This window comes from Hemitrygon akajei, chromosome 5, assembly GCF_048418815.1.
Source record: "Hemitrygon akajei chromosome 5, sHemAka1.3, whole genome shotgun sequence".
NCBI classification, from domain to species: domain Eukaryota; kingdom Metazoa; phylum Chordata; class Chondrichthyes; order Myliobatiformes; family Dasyatidae; genus Hemitrygon; species Hemitrygon akajei.
In genome coordinates, this window is record NC_133128.1 from 24,205,588 (window position 1) to 24,227,642 (window position 22,055).

At 40.4% G+C, this 22,055-nt stretch overlaps 1 protein-coding gene across 1 annotated transcript in view; it reads left to right on the top strand.

Annotated features, from left to right (window-relative positions):
* LOC140727556 (uncharacterized) overlaps positions 1–21,164 on the top strand; it is a 50,038-nt gene extending 28,874 nt beyond the window's left edge. Inside the window, exons 4-13 of the mRNA XM_073045036.1 lie at positions 680–866; positions 954–1,241; positions 2,098–2,210; positions 2,877–3,102; positions 6,069–6,349; positions 8,961–9,085; positions 9,789–10,067; positions 12,135–12,285; positions 17,215–17,326; positions 18,657–21,164. Coding sequence (XP_072901137.1) covers positions 680–866; positions 954–1,241; positions 2,098–2,210; positions 2,877–3,102; positions 6,069–6,349; positions 8,961–9,085; positions 9,789–10,067; positions 12,135–12,285; positions 17,215–17,326; positions 18,657–18,853 — 1,959 coding nt within the window. The 3' untranslated portion in view covers positions 18,854–21,164. The remainder of the gene's footprint in view (positions 1–679; positions 867–953; positions 1,242–2,097; positions 2,211–2,876; positions 3,103–6,068; positions 6,350–8,960; positions 9,086–9,788; positions 10,068–12,134; positions 12,286–17,214; positions 17,327–18,656) is intronic.
* The last annotated feature ends 891 nt before the right edge of the window (positions 21,165–22,055 follow it).

Below are 22,055 nucleotides of genomic sequence, written 5' to 3' on the forward strand. Positions count from 1 at the left end.
ACGAAATAGACCAATTTGCCAATTTATATGTGGTAAAGGTGAAGTATCTGTGCTTCTTATCCAAGGTTCAATAGATTTTAAGTTTATTGATAGAAGGATCAGTGGGCAGTCACTGAGAAGGACAGCACAGAAACAGGCCTTTTGGCCACTGAGTCTAAGCAGCCCATCAAAATACACATTTACATGAATTCTACACCAATCCCACTTCATTCTCTCCACATTCTCATCATTCCCCTCCAGATTCCACCACTCACCAGGGGCAACATAAAGAGACCAATTAACCTACATAACAATAACCTACACGTCATTGTGAGGAAACTGGGGTCGCAGGGATGCTCCACACAGATAGCAGCTGATGTCATGATTCACTCTGGGTCTCTGACACTGTGAGGCAGCAGATCTACCATTTGTGCCACTCAGAGTTCAAGAAAGCTTTCAAAACATGCAAAGGGGAGGCAGAAATCTCAGTACTTTGATAGATATCTGTGCCGTAACTGAATTGTATTCCTCAAACACATTAGGCCAAATGGAGGCCCCCGATTCACAAATTGTATGAAGTCCTTCATTTTTGCGATCCTACTTGGCACATCAGCACTCTCTAATTATAATGACAACACTATAGCAATTAGCATTATTTCAATCAAAACACTTCCTGATATATTATAATTTTGTGTTACAGTTGACAAATATGCTCAGCGTCTCTGATGCAAATGTCCACATTCTCTGCCTAAATTCAAGCTTTGGAATCAACCTGTACCCGAGTTTTCACTTTATTTTTGGGCTGAATCAGAATTTTGGTCTTGTTCAGTTTCACCAGGCGCTCAGGAACTTTACGGACACCAATGAATTTGACATTGAAGTTGGAGGTAAATGGGTATTTGAATGTTAAGTGAGATTAGGTACTTTATGTTGTACAGGGAGGCAAAGACTTACTGTTAATTATTCTGTTGCAGCAAAGGTTCTCTACCCATGTGATGAACAAAGTGAGAGTGTTTCCATGTATTATGAGACGGGGGGAACATGGAATTCAATTATGTTCCCTGAAGTGATCCAGTCAACAGATAGTAGCTCAACCTCGGCACATTCTGAGACATCCAGCCAACCAGTAACTTTGAATCTTAGCGGGAACCCCCAGTCAATGAGCCAATTAGAAGAGAGCAGAGAAACCACTGTTCCAACTGAGTGGCCTAAATGGTGGGGGATGACCTCAGACACAGCGGCATCCAACAGAACAGAAGCAGGTAAGCTGAATACCTCTATCAGTAAATGATATCTCCTCCCACTCTAGTTTCTTATACTCATTTAGAAATGTAATACTCCAGCCTTTTCCCCTCTATGCTGTATGCTAAAACCTGCATTCCCCACCCTGAACTTCTCCAGCTCTCCTTTCTGCAATAAGATGCTTTGTTACAGCTCCCTCTTTGGTAAGTCTACTCTATGGAATGGTCCTTTTACCTGTTATCAGTTAATGTGGTTCTGCCCTAATTCAGGTTTAGTATCACTGACATTTTTGTGAAATATATTATTTTGTGGCAGAAGTACAGTGCAAAGCATAAAAAATTACTGTTAGAAGTACAATAAATAGTGCAAAAGAGGAATAGTGAGGTAGTGTTGATGGGTTCGTGGACAGTTCAGGAATCTGATGGTGGAGGGGAAGAATAAATATGCTTAACGTTGTTCTTTGCGTATGATGGGGAAGATTCCTCCCTATCAGAGGTCAGAATCAGTTAGCATGGCCAAGTAATAATCAGGTTTAAAGTTGATCTGCACCATTTTTTGGCGGCATTAAACAAGTGATGCACATCTTCTTATTGGTGTTTTGAAACAATTATAAACTTGCTGGTGCCGTTAAAAAAGTAGCATTTTCAGGCTCTGTCGCATGTCTCAGAAGCAACAGGAACACTGAAGCAGAATTTCCAGTAGGTGGCAACAAGTAGGCACTCAGAGAACTCATCACTCACACCTTAAAGTTGAAAGAGGCACCTCAGCATCATTCCATTACTGGAGGGTACTGTTTACTTATACAGTGTCCTACTCACTCCTGAACGAAGGGAGGGAGAATGCTAAGTCCATGTTTCAATTTGTCTTATTTTCCAGCCTTTACTGCATTCAGAGGTTCTCTCTCAATCACTAACTGGACCTTTTGCAATGACCTCATCAACAAAACAAGCATCAATTACAGGAAACTGGAGAACATCTTGATGGCCCAGGTTATGTTTCATTCCAGTTAAAAATGTATTCAAATTAGACTTGCATTTATATAATGTCTTCATATAATAATTTATAATAAATACATTTATATAAATTATTTTGAATGTGTCATTTTAAGAGTGGTCGCTGCTGAAGAAAATGTTGCAATGGCCTTGTATACAGATAGTTCCCACAAAGTGGAAATGGAATAATGACCTGATAAATACTTTTGAATAGATCTACTGTGTTCTTCTTTGAATACTCTATTGAATCATTTATCAAAAAAATTGGATTTATTGTCATATGGTTTCACTTTCCAGGACTCTTCATCTCACGTTTTTGGTATTTATTTCTTCTTACTTTTTTTTTGTATTTGCACACGTCGTTGTCTTTTGTACATTGATGGTTTGTCTGTGCCATTGGGGGTGCCATTGTATTTCTTATATTTATTGTGAATGTCACATACAGTGTATGTACTTAGATAATAAATTTACTTTGAACTTTGAGATTTAGGCCATCTCCTCTGCTCAATATGTGATCCAGACTTACTGTAAAAATTAAAACAGAGAATGCTGGAGATAGAAAAGTAGAATTAACACTTCATGTCAATGATCTTTCATTCCTTTATGGTAGGTAATGTTTTAATGCAGTCCAATACTAAACACTGTCTTTTTTTTCATCTACAGTTACCTCAGCTGCTAACTGAAGCTGCAGAAGTAATATTGAACCGTGCACTTGAATTCACTGTGGTTGTGGAAGAATTCAGTAAAGACAGCTTGATTGTTAACTTGATCCTTCTGACTCACCTTGTGAAGAATGTAAACCTTGCCAGCATGAACTCTGTACTGTCTGCTGTTAACCACTTGCAGAGCTTCAAGGGTTGTCTCTTAAAGTTGTATGGAAACATTGAAGGTATGGGGTAGCCACCCTTATTACACCAGTAGTGTGGTATAATGTATTACCATGGAGCCAGCCTGAAAGATTTGGGAATTTTGATTGCAAGTGATTCCCCCAAAAAATATTTGCTGGTTAAGGACAGTTTATCCTGTTCACTCCCTGCCAGTGAAAGGAGTCGCAGCATAGCGCAAAGCTACAAGATTACACTATTCATGAATATTTACCAATAGAACTTTTTTGGGGGTTTTTGGCACAAATAATTATGACATTTTGAAAGTTAGAGTCATATAGCACAGAGCAGATCTTCCAGCCACTCGTCCATACTGGCCACCAAGCATCCATGGCTATTAATCCCATTCACCAGCACCTGGTCCACAGCCTTCATTGCCTCAATGATTCAGGGCCTCATCCAAATACTTCTGAAATGTTAAGAAGGTCATGCCTCTTGGGCAGTGCATTTCAAACTCCAGCCACCTTCTTGGCAAAGTAATTCTTTATTTTATCCTCTCTAAACATTTTCCTACTTACCTTAAACTGATGCCAAAAGTACCTCTGCTTTGTGGAAAAGTTATTGTTATCTATCCTGTCTATGCCCCATCTGTTAGAAACATAGAAAACCTACAGCACAATACAGGTCCTTCGGCCCACAAAGCTGTGCCGAACATGTCCCTACCTTAGAACTACCTAGGCTTTACCATAGTCTTTTATTTTTCTAAGCTCCATGTAGCCATCCAGGAGTCTCTTAAAAGACCCTGTCGTTTCTGCCTCCATTACTGCCGCCAACAGCCCATTCCATGCACTCACCACTCTCTGCATAAAAAACTTACCCTTGACATCTCCTCTGTACCTACTTCCAAGTATCTTAAAACTATGCCCTCTCATGTTAGCCATTTCAGCCCTGGGAAAATGCCTTTGACTATCCACATGATCAATGCCTCTCATTATCTTGTACACCTCTATCAGGTCACTTCTCATCCTCCTTCGCTCCAAGGAGAAAAGTCCGAGATCACTTGACCTATTCTCATAAGGCATGCTCCCCAATCCAGGCAACATCCTTGTAAATCTCCTCTGCACCCTTTCTATGGTTTCCACATCCATCCTATAGTGAGGTGACCAGAAATGAGTACAGTACTCCAAGTGGGGTCCGACCAGGTTCCTATATAGCTGCAACATTAACTCTCGGTCTCTTAAACTCAATCGCATGATTGATGAAGGCCAATGCACCGTAAGCCTTCTTAACCAAAGTCAACCTGCGTAGCAGCTTTGAGTGTCCTACGGACTCGGACCCCAAGATCCCTCTGATCCTCCACGCTGCCAAGGGTCTTACCATTAATACTATATTCTGCCATCATATTTGACCCACCAAAATGAACCACCTCACACTTATCTGGGTTGAACTCCATCTTCCACTTCTCAGCCCAGTTTTGCATCCTATCAAAGTCCCGTCGTAACTTCTGACAGCCCTCCACACCATCCACAACCCCCCCAACCTTTGTGTCATCAGCAAATTTACTAACCCATCCTTCCACTTCCTCATCCAGGTCATTTATAAAAATCACAAAGAGTAGGGGCCCCAGAACAGGTCCCTGAGGCACACCACTGGTCACCAGCCTCCATGCAGAATATGACCCGTCTACAACCACTCTTTGCCTTCTGTAGGTAAGCCAGTTCTGGATCCACAAAGCAATGTCCCCTTGGATCCCATGCCTCCTTACTTTCTCAATAAGCCTTACATGGGGTACCTTATCAAATGCCTTGCTGAAATCCATATACACATATCTATGGCTCTACCTTCATCAATGTGCTTAGTCACATCCTCAAAAATTTCAATCAGGCTCATAAGGCACGACCTGCCCTTGACAAAACCATGCTGACTATTCTTAATCATATTATGCCTCTCCAAATGTTCATAAATCCTGCCTCTCAGGATCTTCTCCATCAACTTACCAACCACTGAAGTAATACTCACTGGCCTATAATTTCCTGGGCTATCCTTACTCCCTTTCTTGAATAAGGGAACAACATCTGCAACCCTCCAATTCTCTGGAACCTCTCCCCTCCTCATTGATGATGGAAATATCATCGCCAGAGGCTCGGCAATCTCCTCCCTCGCTTCCCACAGTAGCCTGGGGTACATCCCATCTGATCCTGGTGACTTATCCAACTTGATGCTTTCCAACATCAAGTTGTTATTCCCATCTGTTATTTTAAGATATATTCAACTCTCCATAAACCTTACCCCTATGAAAAAAAGAATCAGCCATGACCTACTTAAAGAGCAAGAAATTTTGATGGGTCATTGAGCCTAATTCTGCTTTTTCTTATATTCTGAATAATAGTTTAAAAAATATACCCTTGTGTGACTGGAGGGAGTGGAAGGCTTCTCCAGGCTTTGCACGGGAACTGTGAGGATCAGAAACCCCAAAATTTGACTGCCATTCTCTAGCCAGTGAGCTTTTTTCATCACATGCAGACAGGAGACAAAGTTAGAATCTTCTGAGCCTCACATGGTAGAGGATTTGATGATTGCTCAACCCAGATGACGCAGGGGTTAAAAATCACCTCTTTTGTGGGGATGGAGACAACCAAGGTAGGGGTGGTAGATACCTATTAATACACACACATACTTAGTTTACTTACCAACAAAGGGGAACTCTCTCTGACCCATGCAAATAACCAGGAACCAAATATGTTTTGAGAGGAAAAAAAATTATACAGTAGGTCAGGAGCAATTTGTACTAACTGGGCCCTGTTTCTTTTTATAATTTTCCTATGTGAATGTTGAATATAAATGATCAGGAATTCAAATTAGTTTTGCCTTTTCAAATTCAGCAGATGTAGAGCAACGCTTGGTTATTTTTCAAGAAACGTTCAATTTCTTTAACACAGTAATATTAAGATGCTAGTAGCCGTTTTACTTATTTTAATTGCTTAGAACATCAATTCCACTTTCTTTACTTTTCATTTTCTTCCTGTTACAGACTTTGTACCATGTGGGAATAACATTTGTGTCTACAATTGTAATGTCACTAATGGGATGAACAAATGCACGTGCTTAAACGCATTGAATGGTGACAGATTTATCTGTATGCCTAATGATACAAGCTCATGTGAAGGAACCCAGGTTGTGATTCCAGGACCTCTTGCAGTGGATCTTGAAAAAATGGCACAGCTTCTAGACTTTGCAAATAACACAGGATGTTCTTTCAGCAGAAGCACAGCTGGCACATCTGGAACTCTGCATGTGAGAGATTTGTGTCTGGTAAGTGGAAAATAAGAAGCAAAGCATTGCGCTGTTTGCTTAATCAACTAGCCTTTTAGAAAACGATGTGTGAAAGGTTGGGACAATTTATATTCTGGTCCAAACTCTGACAGGTTTCTCCAAGTTGATAGGAAGATCGGACTCTCTTATGTAGTAATAGTCTGAATCATTTCCATTGTACTTATGGTTTCTTTGTTGGCTCTGCCAAGTTTTTTTTTGAAAATCCGAAGGGTTAATATTTATCTCCAACTTCTAAAAAATGATCTTTAATATTGTTGTTGACATTAAAGATAGACTGATATTGGAATGTTTTCACTTTGTGAACAACCTCACATCTTGGATACGATAAAGGATAATTGCATTTTGCTTTCCTCTGAAGCTTCTGTCCACCTTAATTTTCTCGTCCTTTCTTATAAATCAGGAAATGTTTCATGTAAATAGCCGTGCATCTTGTAGCTTTTAAATGATGCAGTTTCCAGAGAAATATGTTCAATGGAAGGCAAATGTCAAGGACATGTGTTTTTAAATGGTGTATTGAAGGTTGAGAGGATTCCCTATTACAAAGGATGCTCAGATCATGAACCAGCAATCAATCATAGTGGTAGCAAGCAGTGACAGTATTGGTTTATTATTGTCACACGTACAAGATACAGAGAAAAGCTTGTCTTGCATACTATTTATGCAGATCAAATCTGCATTGAGCTGGAATAAGGGAAAGCAGTAACAATGCAGAATACAGTGTAAAAACTACTGAAAAAGTACAGTGCAGGTAAACGATAAAGTGCAAGATCATAATGAGGTAGATGTGAGTCTAAGAGTCCATTTTATCGTACAAAATTCTGTTCAAGATTCCGATAGCAAAATAAAAGTTGACCTTGAGCCTGTTGGTACATACTTTCAGGGTTTTGTATCTTCTGCCCAATGGGAGAGAAGAGAAGAGACAATGTAGTCAGAGGTACATCATTTGAATTCCATGCAAACTTGACATTCCACCAGGAATTCTGTCAATGTAACTGAGTGGCAGTGAATTGCCTCTGTTGGGAGGTTGGAGATTCATTTTCTGAGAAGGTGTCATACTGTCACAAATACTGAACTTCAGATGATTGTTAAACTACAGGGCCATCCACTAGGTAGACACTACACTATCTTTATGTTCATCAGTTCCATTGTATTCATTGCATTCATCATGCTTAGCATCCAATATTCAGCCCTAAAGCAGAATTAAAAATATTAATTATCTGCTCACTATCATAGAACTTGTTGTTGTTGTTATTCTTTTTCACACATCGTGGTGCATTGAGTGGCGTTTTTTGCCATTTCTGAAGCATTTGACTTTGTTTATGACCAAGTTGCTAGTTTGACACTCAACCCAACACGGAGGGAAAATGTGCAAGGAGCCAGCCGGATCTGAACTTGGGACCATTTGCCTCAAAGTCTGGTGCCGATAACCACTACTCCACCTGCTGGCATCAAAGAACTTATTAGTGTTCATATTATGTAAATTATAACAATGCTTCCTTTTCAAGAACTCACTGACTTATAAAATCTTTTAAGATGTCCTAAGGCTATGAAGGCTGCAGTAAAGGTACAACTCTTTTATATTGTGCAGTACTCTCACCAAATTTTTCTTCTTCAATTGCGAAGGAAGTGTACAAGAGCATGATGAGTAAGATAGAATTGAATTGAATTAAATTGACTTTATTACTTACATCCTTCAAATACATGAGGAGTAAAATTCTTTACATTACGTCTCCATTTAAATGTGCAATGTGCAATTATTGTAATTTTATAATAAATATTATGTACAACAGATAGTCAATATTACATAGAAATACAGCAGTGTCAGCATGAATTAAGCAATCTGGTGGCCTGGTGGAAGAAGCTGTCCCGGAGCCTGTTGGTCCTGGCTTTTATGCTGTGGTACCGTTTCCTGGATGGTAGCAACTGGAACAGTTTATGATTGGGGGACTTGGGTCTCCAATAATCCTTTGGGCTCCTTTTTACACACCTGTCTTTGTAAATGTCCTGAATAGTGGAAAGTTCACATCTACAGATGTGCTAGGCGGTCCACACCGCTCTCTGCAGAGTCCTGCGATTGAAGGAAGTACAGTTCCCATACCAGGCAGTGATGCAGCCAGTCATGATGCTCTCAATCGTGCCCCTACATAAAGTTCTTAGAATTTGGGAATTGAGTGAAGTTATTCCAATTTGTAAGTGGTTCAGGGACCAAGGGACATGGATTCAAAATGATGATTTTTTTTCATGGTTTCAAAAGTAAATTGAATAAACATTTGAAAGAAAATAATTTGCAGGATTATGTGGAAGGAGCTGGGATGGATATCGGTCTTTCTGTACCAAATCAAATATATATTCCTATGAATCTCAAACATACCTGTGCCTAAATTCTGGGAACACAAGACAATGCAGCTGGGATCTAGAGCAAAGAGTAAGTTTCCAGAGGAAGCATTGAGCAGCGTCTGTTGGGGAAGTAGAATTGGATTCTGACTCTGCATCTAAACTAGGAGAACCTCTGTAGTAAATAGACCTTTTAATCAGTTAGGAGGAGTAATGATAACACACCACTTTTCTTGCTCACCTCACCATGTTACAGGACATCACTGATAGTGTTACAGATCTCTGGCTGGATTGGAAAAACAATGAAGTTCTGCACTTGGTTTTGGAGGGACCCAATATCACAGTCTGCCAATTCTCAGTCCCTCCTAAAGAGCAGATGACGTGAGTACAGCTCCTGATAAAGAATTAACAGTAAGTAAGGTAATTGGACTCATTGGAAGGAGTTGCAACAGAACCAGATGCCTGAATCTAAATCTGCTGGCATTTGTAAGGTTAATATTGTGTATATGAGTGCGTGAGTGAATGAAGAGATGAGGAACATGTTACCTCATTAGAAATACTGTGAAGCTTCCATGGAAATTTTTGTGGAGCAATGGTAGTCTAGCGGTTGGCGCAAAGCTATTACAGCTTGGAGCTTTCTGGGGTTTGGAGTTCAATTTCGGTGCCCACTATAAGGAGTTTGTACGTTCTCCCATGAACTGTGTAGGCTTCCTCTGGGTACTCCGATTTCTTCCCACAGACCAAAGATGTACCAGTTGGTAGGTTAATTGTTTGTTGTAAATTGCCCTGTGAATAGGTGGGTTGCTGGGTGTTGTGGCTCATCGAGCATGAAGGGCCTGCATACAAAATCAGAAATCAGAGATATTGTTACCCTGCAACGTCAACTCAATTTCCACAGATGATGAGAAACCTGCTGGACCTTTTCTAAATTTTCAACTTTTATTTCAGATTTTTAAGCATCTGCAGATTTTGTATTTAAATTATAGAAGCACATACTGTTTTAGTTGTACTAGCAAGACAATCTGGTGATTGAACCCTGGAGGTTCTTACTGCTACACAGTAATGCATTTTTAATGTCTTGCAGATTCAAATTAATTGATAGCACCGATAGATTTAAAGGATCTTTCCTGGTTGGCTATATACAACTGAATAAAGAAAAATCCCATGCATCTGAAAAATTTGAAAGTTTGACAGGAAACTGGATGAATCATCGGAAGACCTTGGCTGTTTACACAAATGAAAGTCTGTCTGTGAATATGAGCATCCAGACCAGGCTGGCCAGTAACCCCAAGCTTTTTCTGAAGAGCTGTGAGGTTGTGTCAGTATACCAAGATTCTGAAAGGACCAAGCTCATCGAGGATGGGTAAGGAAAGATGCTCAAATCCATTGTTCATTCATTGGATCTTGATGTTCAAGTCCATAACTCCCTGAAATTGATGTACAAGTTGACAGGGTGGTGAAGAAGACATATTGTATGCTTTTCATCAGTTGAGATACTGAGTTCAGGAGTCAGGAAACTGTATAACCTTCTGGTTAGGCCACATCCTATATTGTTCCATGTTCTATTGTCTTCAAATTAACCTTGTGGTAATTGTTGGTCAATGAATTGTTGACACTATCACCGCAAAATATTGATTAGTTTTGGACAGATAATACAGCTTAAAACTTGGTATCCTGGAAGCACAAAAGGCATGCTGTTGCATTGCATGTCATCTGTAAGCTTCTGTCTTGGCATAACTATCACTGTACCATTGTCTTCAAGTCAGAAGTGAGGTGTGAGCATAGAAAACTATATCAGGAGCAACACCAGGCCAACTCAAAGTGCAGTGAAGTTACGGCTCAGGACTTCATGTATTGCAAACAGTGGAAGCAGCATGCTGTACACAGAGGTAACCAATCACACAGCCGATAGATCAAATCAAAACTTCGCAGTCATCAATTGTAGTAGCCATGGCTCCCTAAAGTCTTTACACCGTCTACAAGGAGTACACAGGAGTGCGATGAAACCATCCACCTATCTGGGTGAGTTTAGCCGAAGAAGTTTGACACCATTCAGGTTAAAGCAGTTCATCTTCAGATATTCAGTTTTTTTTTTTACCACTGGTATGTTCTTGTTATCGTGTATAACTTCTACCAAACACAAGAGGCTAGCATGGCTTCTTCTTCTGCAAGGTTCTACAAGGGCTGTGGTCCTCAAGTTCCCATTCAAACCATTCTGTATTATGCCTTGGAAATATATATTTTTATTCTCTAATTATCACTGAAAATCCTGAAAATCTCTATCTAATAGCACTTTGAGATACCTTCTTTACCCACACTTTGGTAATTCAGTTAAGCAAGTTGTGGGTTGGGCAGTAAATGCTGACTTCTCTAGCCTTGTCTACAACCACAAAGAAATTAAAATAATAAGTACTCCATACATACATTAGATAGTGAGAGAAATTCTGATCTCTTGAGTTTCAATGAAAGAATCTTTGTTGCAGTCTTCATTAACATTTGATGGTCAGCATTGATCAAAAACTTACACTCAGTTTATTCGGTACATCCCATACTAAATAAAGTGGCCACTGAGTGTATATTCCTGGTCTCCTCCTGTTGTAGCCCATCCACTTCAAGGTTCAACGTGTTGTGCATTCAAAGATGCTCTTCTGCATACCACTGTTGTAATGTGTGGTTATTTGATTTACTGTTGCCTTCCTGTCAGCTTGAACTTGTTTGGCCATTCTCCTCTGACCTCTCATTACCAAAGCAATTTTGCCCACATCGTTGCATGATTTTTATTTCTCAAACCATTCTCTGTAATCTCTAGAGAGTATGGTGTGTGAAATCCCAAGATATCAGCAGTTTCTGAGATACTCAAACTCCCTAGTCTGGCACCAACAATCATTCCAAGCCTGGCAACTCAAAGGCAAAATCCTCACCACTTGACTAGCGTTGCTACCTTTAAGATAAACGTGCATATAGCCAGAAATGGCCATGCTTGACTGTACTACCTGTGAGACAAGTTTCACAAAAGTCTCTGCCCTGCTCATGGCATCTTGATGTTAAATCCTTCAGAAGAGATCATGAGAACATTTAAAAACAGGTGAAGGTTTTTTATCTGTCAAAATGATCACCCTTAATTCTGGGTAGTATAGGCTAGTCTGCTTACTATCTCCTCTGGGGTCAAATCCACCATACTAGAAATCAAAGTGATCAGCATTCAATGGACTCTTTCTGTTGTATGTCCTTTCTTAGATGGGGAGACCATATCTACACACAATATTCTAGACCGTGGTTTGCTAGGGCTCTGTACACTTGGATCTAGTACTCAGATCCTCTTTCAAAAAGGCCAAAGAACTACTTACCTTCCTAATTGAGGAGAAATATTGCAAATTTAAAAACTGCTTGTACTTCAATCCTCTGACTATTTTTTATTTTAATCTAATAGGTGTCCTACGGTAAATGGATTATCTAACTTTCTTAATGGAAATTCCTCATTTGTGTTGCTTTCTGTCAATTCATCGATACCAAAGAATTTTACCGTCTTGATATGCGAATTGCTGATTTGTGCTGCAAACCATTGTGGCTGCTCCAGAAATGTGAGTAAAACTTTCAATTGATGAATAGTGCTTAAGGAGTAATGCTACCTTTGTCTGGGACAAAGTAACGGGCAGGAGAAGTCATTGCAGACACTAATCACCCAGCAGACCGCCTTCTTCTAAAGCTCGCTTCTGGAAAGCACTATAGGGCTATTAAAACAAAAACTAAACGCCATTTTAAAGTTTCTTTTCCCCGGCAGTTAATCTGATCAACCATTCTAATTAGCTCCTCTATCTCCCTCTAGCTATTATCTCGGTCACTACACTGCACGGTGAACACTTTAAACCTCTTATTATAATGCTGTTTACATTGTAAATGCATGTTGGTATTTAAGTACATTCATTCTATAACCGTACTTTCAAATTAACTTTTATATAATTCTTTATTCTTTACAGTGTTGAATTTTGTTTTTTGTTGCATGCCACACCAACTTAGTGCTTGTAACGCCACTGGCATTTAGGCCAGTAATGACGGTCCTCCATCACTGTCGGTCCATACAGTCACACACAGATATAGAAAGATTCTTCATTGCTGTTTCTGTAATTAATTTTTTTACCAGTCAGGGTTGTTAGCCCAGAGCTGGACCCCCGAACCTGGAGGACCAGTGGACCACTACCCCTTGTCTGGCCTCTACCTTTTGACCTGTTTGGCATGGGTGACCCTACTGAGAGGCAAAGCACAAGGCCTGCCATCAGCCAGCGTAGCACTCTGGGTCGTTGAGGCACACAGGCCTCCAAACCCTACGACAAGGTTGTGGTCCTTTTGGAGGATGGCACGCCAGCACACCACAGCAAATTTCTAAAACATGTAAATGTGCACAGTGAATAAAGTTGATCCTTGTAAATTGATCTAAACTTGTTAGCATGTTTAGTGTAGAATTGGGACCATAAGATTGACAATTAGGCCATTCAGCCCATCAAGTATGCTGTCATTCCATCATGGCTGATCCCAGATCCCACTCAACTCCATACACCTGCCTTCTTGCCATATCCTTTGATGCCCTGCCCAATCAGAAAACTATCAACTTCCTCTTTAAATATACCCACAGACTTGGCCTCTTTTGCAGTCTGTGGCACAACATACCTCAGATTTACTACTCTCTTGCAAAAAAAAATCCTCCTTAACTTTGTTCTAAAGGGTTGCCCCTCAATTTTGAGGCTGTTCTGGATAGCCCCATCATAGGAAATGTCCTCTCCACATCCACCTCATGTAGTCCTTTAAACATTCAGTAGACTTCAAGGCGATCTCCCCACATGCTTCAAAATTCCAGCGAGTACAGGCCCAAAGTTGCCAAATGCCCCTCATATATTGACCCCTTAATTCCCAGAATCATCCTTGAGGATGTTTGACCCTTCTCCCCATTTAGAAATAGTCCACAGTTTTGTTCCTTTTACCAAAATGCATTATCATACATTTTCCCACACTATTCCATCTGCCATCTTTTTGCCCATTCTTCCAATTTGTCTAAGTCCTGCTTCAATCATATTGCTTCCTCAGCACTACCTACCCCTCCACCTATATTTATATCACTCTCAAACTTTGCCACAAAGCCATCCATTCCATTATCCAAATCAATGACAATGTGATAGTAGCGGTCCCAATACTGACACCTAAGGAACACCACTGCTTCTCCCTCTCAAATTACAGTATGAATTCAATCATATTATGATCACTACCTCCTAAGCTCTCTAATAGGATCTGTGTTATTACACAACATCCAATCTAAGATGGCCTTTCCCCAGGTAGGCTCAAGCACAAGCTGCTCTAAAAATCCATCTTGTAGACACTCAACAAATTCCCTCTCTTGAGATCCAACACCAATCTGATTTTCCCAATCCCCTTGCATATTGAAGTCCCCCCTTACAATTGTGACATTACCCTATTACATGACTTTTCCAGCCCCCTTAGTAATCTCAACCCCACATCTTGGCTACTATTTGGAGGCCTATATATGATTCCCATGATTTTTTCACCCTTACAGTTTCTTAACTCCACCCACAAAGATTCAATATTCTCTGACCCTATGTCACCTCTTTCTAAAGATGTAATTCCATCTCTTAACAACAGAACCACACCACCGCTTATGCTTTCCTGCCTGTCCTTTCGATACAAAGTATATCCTTTGCTGTTAAGTTCCCAACTATGGCCTTCTTTTAGCCACGACTGAGTAATGTCCACAACATCATAGCGTCCAATCTCTAATTGTGTCATGAGTTCATCTACCTTATTCCGAATACTACGTGCATTTAAATACAACACCTTCAGTCCTGCATTCTTCACCCTTTTGAATTTTACCCCTGTGGTACAATTTAACTCTTTGCTCTGTTTGCATTTGTACCCAATCATTGGCTTGTCCTTCCTTACATTCATATTACGTCCATCATCTCCTTGTAAACTTGCTGTCTTATCCTCAGCTCAATCATCCTGGTTCTCATCCCCCTGCCATATTAATTTAAACCACTCTCAGCAGCTCTAGTATACCTGCCCGCAAGAATATTGGTCCCCATCGGATTCAAGTGCAACCTGTCCCTTTTGTACAGGTCACATCTGCCCCAGAAATCTGAATCCCTGCCCCCTGCCCCCTGCACCCCCTTGGCCACACATTTATCTGTCACCTCATTCCATTCCTATCCTCACTGTTGCGTGGCACAGGCAGCAATCCTGAGATTACTACCCTTGAGGTCCTGTTTCTCAGCTTCCTTCCCAACTCCCCATATTCTGTTTTCAGGACCGCCTCCCATTTTCTACCTGTGTCATTGGTACCAATATGTATTATGACTTCTGGCTGCTCACCCTTCCTTTGCAAGACACTGTGGACGCATTCAGAAACATCGCAGACTCTGGCACCTGGGAGGCAAACTGCCACCTGTGCTTCTTTTTCGCATCCACAGAATCGCCTATCTGTCCCCCTAACTATAGAGTTCCCTGTTACTGCTGCCATCCTCTTCAGTTCCCTACCCTTGTGAGCCTGTTCATCTTCATGATGGGCAAATGAGCTCCGAAACTATGCTGTAACATCTGCTCATTATTTCTGGCAAACTCTAAATTTGCTCACAAATTAAGTCTGAGCAGTTTTACTAGAAACTAACCATGAATAATATTACTTATTTATTTGTAAGTTATTTTTAATTAACATGCAGCTTCATTAATTTAAACCTTTACTTCACTATAGAAGAAAATGATTTGTATCAGACATTTAAACCAGTGGTACTTTCATCCATTCTCCATTTATTTCTCCTTTTTACCCTCTCAGTGATGTTATTGAGTAATGGAAAATGCACGAGTGGCCTGGAGACCTGCTCCTTCCTGCATGGATATGTGTGCCTCACATTACCCCTAGTTTGTTTGCAAATTGCTTCAAATCTATGTCATCCATTTCTTCGGCCGGCTTTTCCTTCAGTGACAATTATTTCTCTTTATTTAGTTTGTCTTCACCCTTTGTGATTTTAGCACCATCTTATCATCTTAACTCCTTCTTTACTCTGTCAAACAATAGTAGCTTTGTAGCTTCTCCTAGCTCAGTCCCTTATTCAGAGCATAGGACAAAACATAAGCAGGCCCTTTTATCCCACCTTTTCCATGCCGACTGTGATGCATCTCTATGCAAACCTCATTTACAGTGTTTTAAGAGACACTTGGCCAGGTACTTGAATAGGAAATGAGTAGAGGGGTATGGGCACAATGTGGGCAAGTAGTCGTACAGGCATAGAGTTGGCTCTTTGCCTACCTTGTCCATGTCAGCTGAGATGCCTATTTGCTTGCTTTAGGCTTGTATCCTTCCTTACCTATCCTTCCCAAGTGCCTATCCAACCCTCTTTTCAATATCAGCTTCATCACCTCTTTTGGCAGCTCACTTCAGGTAACCACCACCCTCTGTATGGGTACATTTCACAACCCCTTTACATTTCTCCCCCTTTACCTTCTAGATCTTGATACTCCCTGAACTGGAGAAAAAGTCCTGCATTATTACTTCTATTTTCTTGCTTTGTTTTGTATCTTCACTTTATACTTGCTCTTCTCTACCCTCCCCACTCAAGTGCGGTATGTAGAATACTCGCAGAAGTGTGATGGCACGAATAATACTTCTTACTCCATCCAAACATCATCCTTACCTTTCCATTTAGCCAACATATGTTGTCAATCTGAAATGGTAGCCTTCTGTTTTGACTTGGCTTATAGAAACATAAAAAACCTACAGCACAATACAGGCCCTTCAGTCCACAAAGTTGTGCCGAACATGTCCCTACCTCAGAAATTACTAGGCTTACCTATAGCTCTCTACTTTACTAAGCTCCAAGTAACTATCTAAAAGCCTCTTAAAAGACCCTATTGTATCCACCTCCACCACTGTTGCCAGCAGCCCATTCCACGCACTCACCCCTGACATTTCCTCTGTACCTACTCCCCAGCACCTTTAACCTGTGTCCTCTTGTGGCAACCATTTCAGCCCTGGGAAAAAGCCTCTGACTATTCACACGATCAATCCCTCTTATCATCTTATACACCTCTATCAGGTCACCTCTCATCCTCCTTCACTCCAAGGAGAAAAGGCCAAGTTCACTCAACCTATTCTCATAAGGCATGCTCCCCAATCCAGGGAACATCCTTGTGAATCTCCTCTGTACCCCTTCTATAGTTTTCACGTCTTTCCTGTAGTGAGGCGACCAGAAGTGAGCACAGTGGGGTCTGACCAGTGTCCTATATAGCTGCAACATTACCTCTCGGCTCCTAAGTTCAATTTCACTATTGATGAAGGCCGATACACCATACGCCTTCTTGACCACAGAGTCAACCTGTGCAGCAGCTTTGAGCGTCCTATGGACTCGGACCCCAAGATCCCTCTGATCCTGCACACTGCCAACAGTCTTACCATTAATACTATATTCTGCCATATACCGTACTATATTATAGTTTATCTTTTATTCCAGAAGCTACAAAAATACTTTGTTCCAAATTCAAACTCTCTCCAGGAGAACTTTGTCGAGATTGGGCCAGTCGTAGTTATGGAAAGGACGGCTGAAGATAAAAATAAGAATGATGGTAAATATCATTTTTTTTTTGTTGCTTTCATTTGTTAAATTGTTAAACTGGTATATTGTCATAGATACCAAGGTACAGTTAAAATATTGTCTTGCACACCAACCGTACAGATCAATTAATTGCAACAGTGCATTGAGGTAGTACCAGGTAAAACAATAATAGAACGCAGAATAAAGTGTCACCCTTAGAGAGAAGGTGCAGTGCAGGTAGAGAATAAGGCAGTTTGTGAGATTAAGGGTCCACATTTTTGTACAAAGGCATCATTCTATAATGAATTTTAGGGCTGTATATGGTGACATATTTATTTTGACAATAAATTTACTTTGAACTTTGAATTGTTTTCTTATAGTATGTGTTTTTAAGTGTTTGTATCTTCTGCCCCATGGGAGAGGGAAGACGAGAGAATGTCCGGATTGGGCAGAGTCTCTAATTATGCTGGCTCCTTTAGTGAGAAATGCAAATAAGGTCCATGGAGGGGATAACATGCCCACAATACTGGAGGAACTCAGCAGGCCAGGTAGCATCAATGGAAAAGAGTGAACGTTGACATTTTGGGCTGAGACCCATCATTAGTATTGAGGAGAAGGGAAGCTGGTTTCTGTGTTGTGATGAGCTGTGTCCACAAACTTTCCGCAGTTTCTTGCAGTCACAGTCAGGACAGTTGCCATAACCAGCTGTGATGCATCAGGATAGGATACTTGCTATGATGGATCGATAAAAGTTCATAAATGTCAAATTCTTTAGCTTTCTGCACAGATGTAGAGGGGCTGGTGATCTTTCTTGGCCTTGGAGTCATTGTGATTGGACCAGACTGGCTATTGGTGATGTTGACTCCTGGAGACTTAAAGCTCTCAACCATCTCGACCTCAGCACCATTGATGTGAACAGAATCATGTGCCCCTCCCTCTTCCTGAAGTCTGAGAATTATTTAGATTAATGAGAGATTTTGCTTGGGTAAAAGGACTAAAACTGTTCCCAGCTGCAAGAAGGTATCAAACAAACAAAAACATAAAATGGTCAAAACACTCAACAGGGTTGATGGCATCTTTGGAGAGAAAGTCAGATTCAGATTGTCAAGAAACAAGCAATAAAGACTAAAATACCAGTCTAGGAACAACAGGGAAAGAAACATCCAAAGTAGCTTTGACAAAGAAATACTTTTTAATTGATTAATGGGAAATTAAAACAGTATAGCATGTAGAAACTAGGTTAACTTCCCGAGAGTCACTTAGGAATATTGGTATTCACAGCTTTATTTCAATGCTGTTAGTCAAAGACTGAGCATTCTTTTGTGTAATGTAACAAGTTGTTTTTTGTGTTTTTACACTAGAACTTCACATGATGATGGTGATTTTTATAACAATTGGTTCTATACTGCTGGTGATTATGATAATTAGTATCCTACGATTTATATATCGGCGCGTTTCTGATGCAATGTATACTACCAGAGTCTTCAAGAAGAAGAGATTTTTGAAACGACAGTCGTCAATGGATCCTATTAGTTTAATTTCCTGGAAGCAATTGTAGCACTCTTCAATCTGGGAACAAGCCAGTTCTCCAATTCACATCAAAATATCTTTAAACAGTAATACAAGAATGGACTTGTAACTATATAGTACCTCTCATGCCTTGGGACATTTTAAGAGTGATCCACAGCCAGAGAAGAAATCCTTGAAGTGCAGTCATTTTGGTTTTGTCAGTTGCAACAGTGGCAGTTTGCATTTACCATCAACAAAAATAAGTAAAGGGAGAGGAAAGACTGGTGTTTTCATAATGCCTTTGATACCTTCAAAACAATTTAAAGTGCTTTACAGTAAAGGATTATGTAGCAACTGTTGTAAGAAGTGCAGCAATTATTTTGAAGGCAGCAAGATCTTATCATAACTTAATAATGACCAGATTGTTCGTGTTTTTGGTGTCAATATTTGTGAGGTTATTCTCATTGGGGAAGGAAGGGTTTGAAAAATAAGTGACCTTTGATAGAAAAAACTTTTTTTCCATAATGGAAATAAAATCTTCCTCCTTGTTTATAAGTCATGACGTTTCAAGTTGGTTGTCATGTATAAAAGATTAAGGTTGGCATTTAAGTCATGCCTAAGATGTCCTCCCATTTGACAAAGCAGTTCTTGAAGCTTGCATTTTCCCTCAATTTCACATCTGTTCTCAAGAAAAAAAATGTCTTAAATTCCAGAACATCCAAAATATCCTGCTTTTCCAGGAAACATTGTTGATAGACCCCCTCCTCTCATAACTCATGTTTCTTGGAAACCTACTCTCAACCCACCTCCCTCCAGAAAGAACAGAGATAGTGCTCCCTTGGTCTTCACCTTTGACCCCATGAGCCTCCACATCCGGCACATTATTCTACATCGTTTTCATAGTCCGTAACAAGATCCCATTTCTAGCTGCAATCTTCTCCTGTCTGCCTCTTTCCACCTGCTGCAGGGACCACCTCATTCCATGACTCCCTGGGTGTGGTCATCCCTTCCCACTCACCCTCTCCGATCCCTGGCACTTCCCTTGAAACAACAGGAAAAGCCATATTTGGCTTTACATCTCCTCCCTCACCACAATTCCAAGAGCCTTCCAGATGAGGCAAAGATTCACATGTACCTCTTCCAACCTCTTCTACAGTATTTCGTGCTCCTGATGTGGCCACCGATGTAGAGGAGGTAGACCAAGTACAGTGTAGGTGACTGTTTTGTGGTGCACCTACACTTTGTCTACAATGGCCATCCTGAGCTCCCAATCTGAATGCCGTTTCAATTCCCCTTCCCTATTCCACAGTGATCTGTCCATCCTCAACTTCATCCACTGCTGGTATGAGGTGCAATGCAAACTAGAGGAACAATAGCTTCCATTCTGCTCGGCTAGTCTAATTACAATGGTATGCCTTCCTAACTCTCTCCACCTTCACTCTCCCCTTTCCTCACCTGGCTCCATTGACCTCTTTTTTTAAAAACTGCCATCATCTTGTCAGCCATCTGCCTCCATCTTCCACCTCTACCCCCTCCCTAACTTAGTTCGATCTGCCCATCTTTCATCCCTCCTCATACCTGGCTTCTGTCTTGTTCAACCCCTCTGTTTATACTGGCTATCTCTTCTGCAACACCCCCCCAATCCTGATGCAGGGTTTTGACCTAAAATGTCAACAGTTCTTTTCTCATAGATGCTGAGTTCGACTTGCTCAGTTCCTCCAGCAGATTGCTTGTTACACCTCAATATATAAGCCTTGTTGTTGATGCATCTGAACATTAGTTCCCAGTGGGAATACTTAACTGTCATAAAAATATATTTATTGCATGCAAAACTTTGATGCAAAATAGGATTTTTTTGGCTCAATATGCAATTTACTGTTTTGTTTGTTCACTGATAAGCTTTCTATTTTAATGATTCAATAACAATTGTTTTCACAAAGATGTGTTTTGCAAACTTTTTTTTTCATCTGTTTATGACTGGGGGCTCAGCTGGTGAAAAAATTGTTAACATCATAAAGGTTCCAGGTTGGATCTTGGTCTGTGTTGAATTGTTTGATCTCAACCAAGGAAGAAATTGGTGTTGAGAGCAGAGGAAGGTACCAAGAATTGGATGGGGCTCCAAGCCTAGATTACAATGACTATCATTGGGAAGAGAACATGCATAATTAATGTGTGAAGGCAGGAATTCATTTAGTTATTATGTGTGAATAAATACTGAAAATCCAGCATGGTGTCGGCATAAGTGATTAGGGGAGGAACTGCAAGGCAACAGTCCTGAAGCATGTGTCTTTTATCAGCAGTGATATGATGATTAAACCAAATGTTGTAATCAATATGAAAGCTTATTATTCAACAATAAACTGAAGTACTTCTAAGCCTTCTAGTCCTTTTGCTTCAAGTAACAAAGCTCTGTCAATGCAAAGAACACAACTTCTGTGGGAAAAAATCTCAGCACAGTCAACTCTGAACAAATGCCTTGGATCAGTGGTAATACTCAGATTGACTTAGCAAAATAGCAAACACATGCTTAGAAAATACACTCAGTGGACACTTTATTAGGTACATCTGCTCATTAATGCAAATAAAAGCATGCATACATGGTCAAGAGTTGCTGCTCAGACCAAACATCAGAATGGGGAGGAAATGTGGATTTGATTGTGGAATGATTATTGGTGCCAGATGAGGTGATCTGATTATCTCAGAAAATGCTGAACTCCTGGGATTATTACACACACCATTCTCTGGAGTTTATAGAGAATGGTGCAAAAAAACAAGACAAAAATCCAGTGAGAGGCAGTTCTGTGGACAAAAATGCCTTGTTATTGAGAGAGGTTAGAGGAGAATGGCCAGACTGGTTCCAGCTAACAGGAAGGCAACAGTAACTCAAACAATTATTTGTTACAACAGTGGTGTGCAGACGAGCATTGCTGAATGCACAACATATCAAATCTTGAAGCGGATGGGTTACAACAGCAAAAGTCTACAAGCATAGACAGTAGAGGAGGTACCTAATAAAGTGGCCACTGAGTGTAGATCTCATATAGAAGTTGTACTTAACATCTACTTACCTGATTCTAGGACCTATTTGGACTTATGAAGAGGTCCATACAACAGAATAAATGTGACAATGACTATATTTGGGTAGCAGTGCTCTGGAAATGTGACTGGGCATATCCCAATATGAGTTGTGCCTCGTGTATCTCAAATGCCCACAAACTCACTCAATTTGCAAAGAATTGCAACAGCTTTTC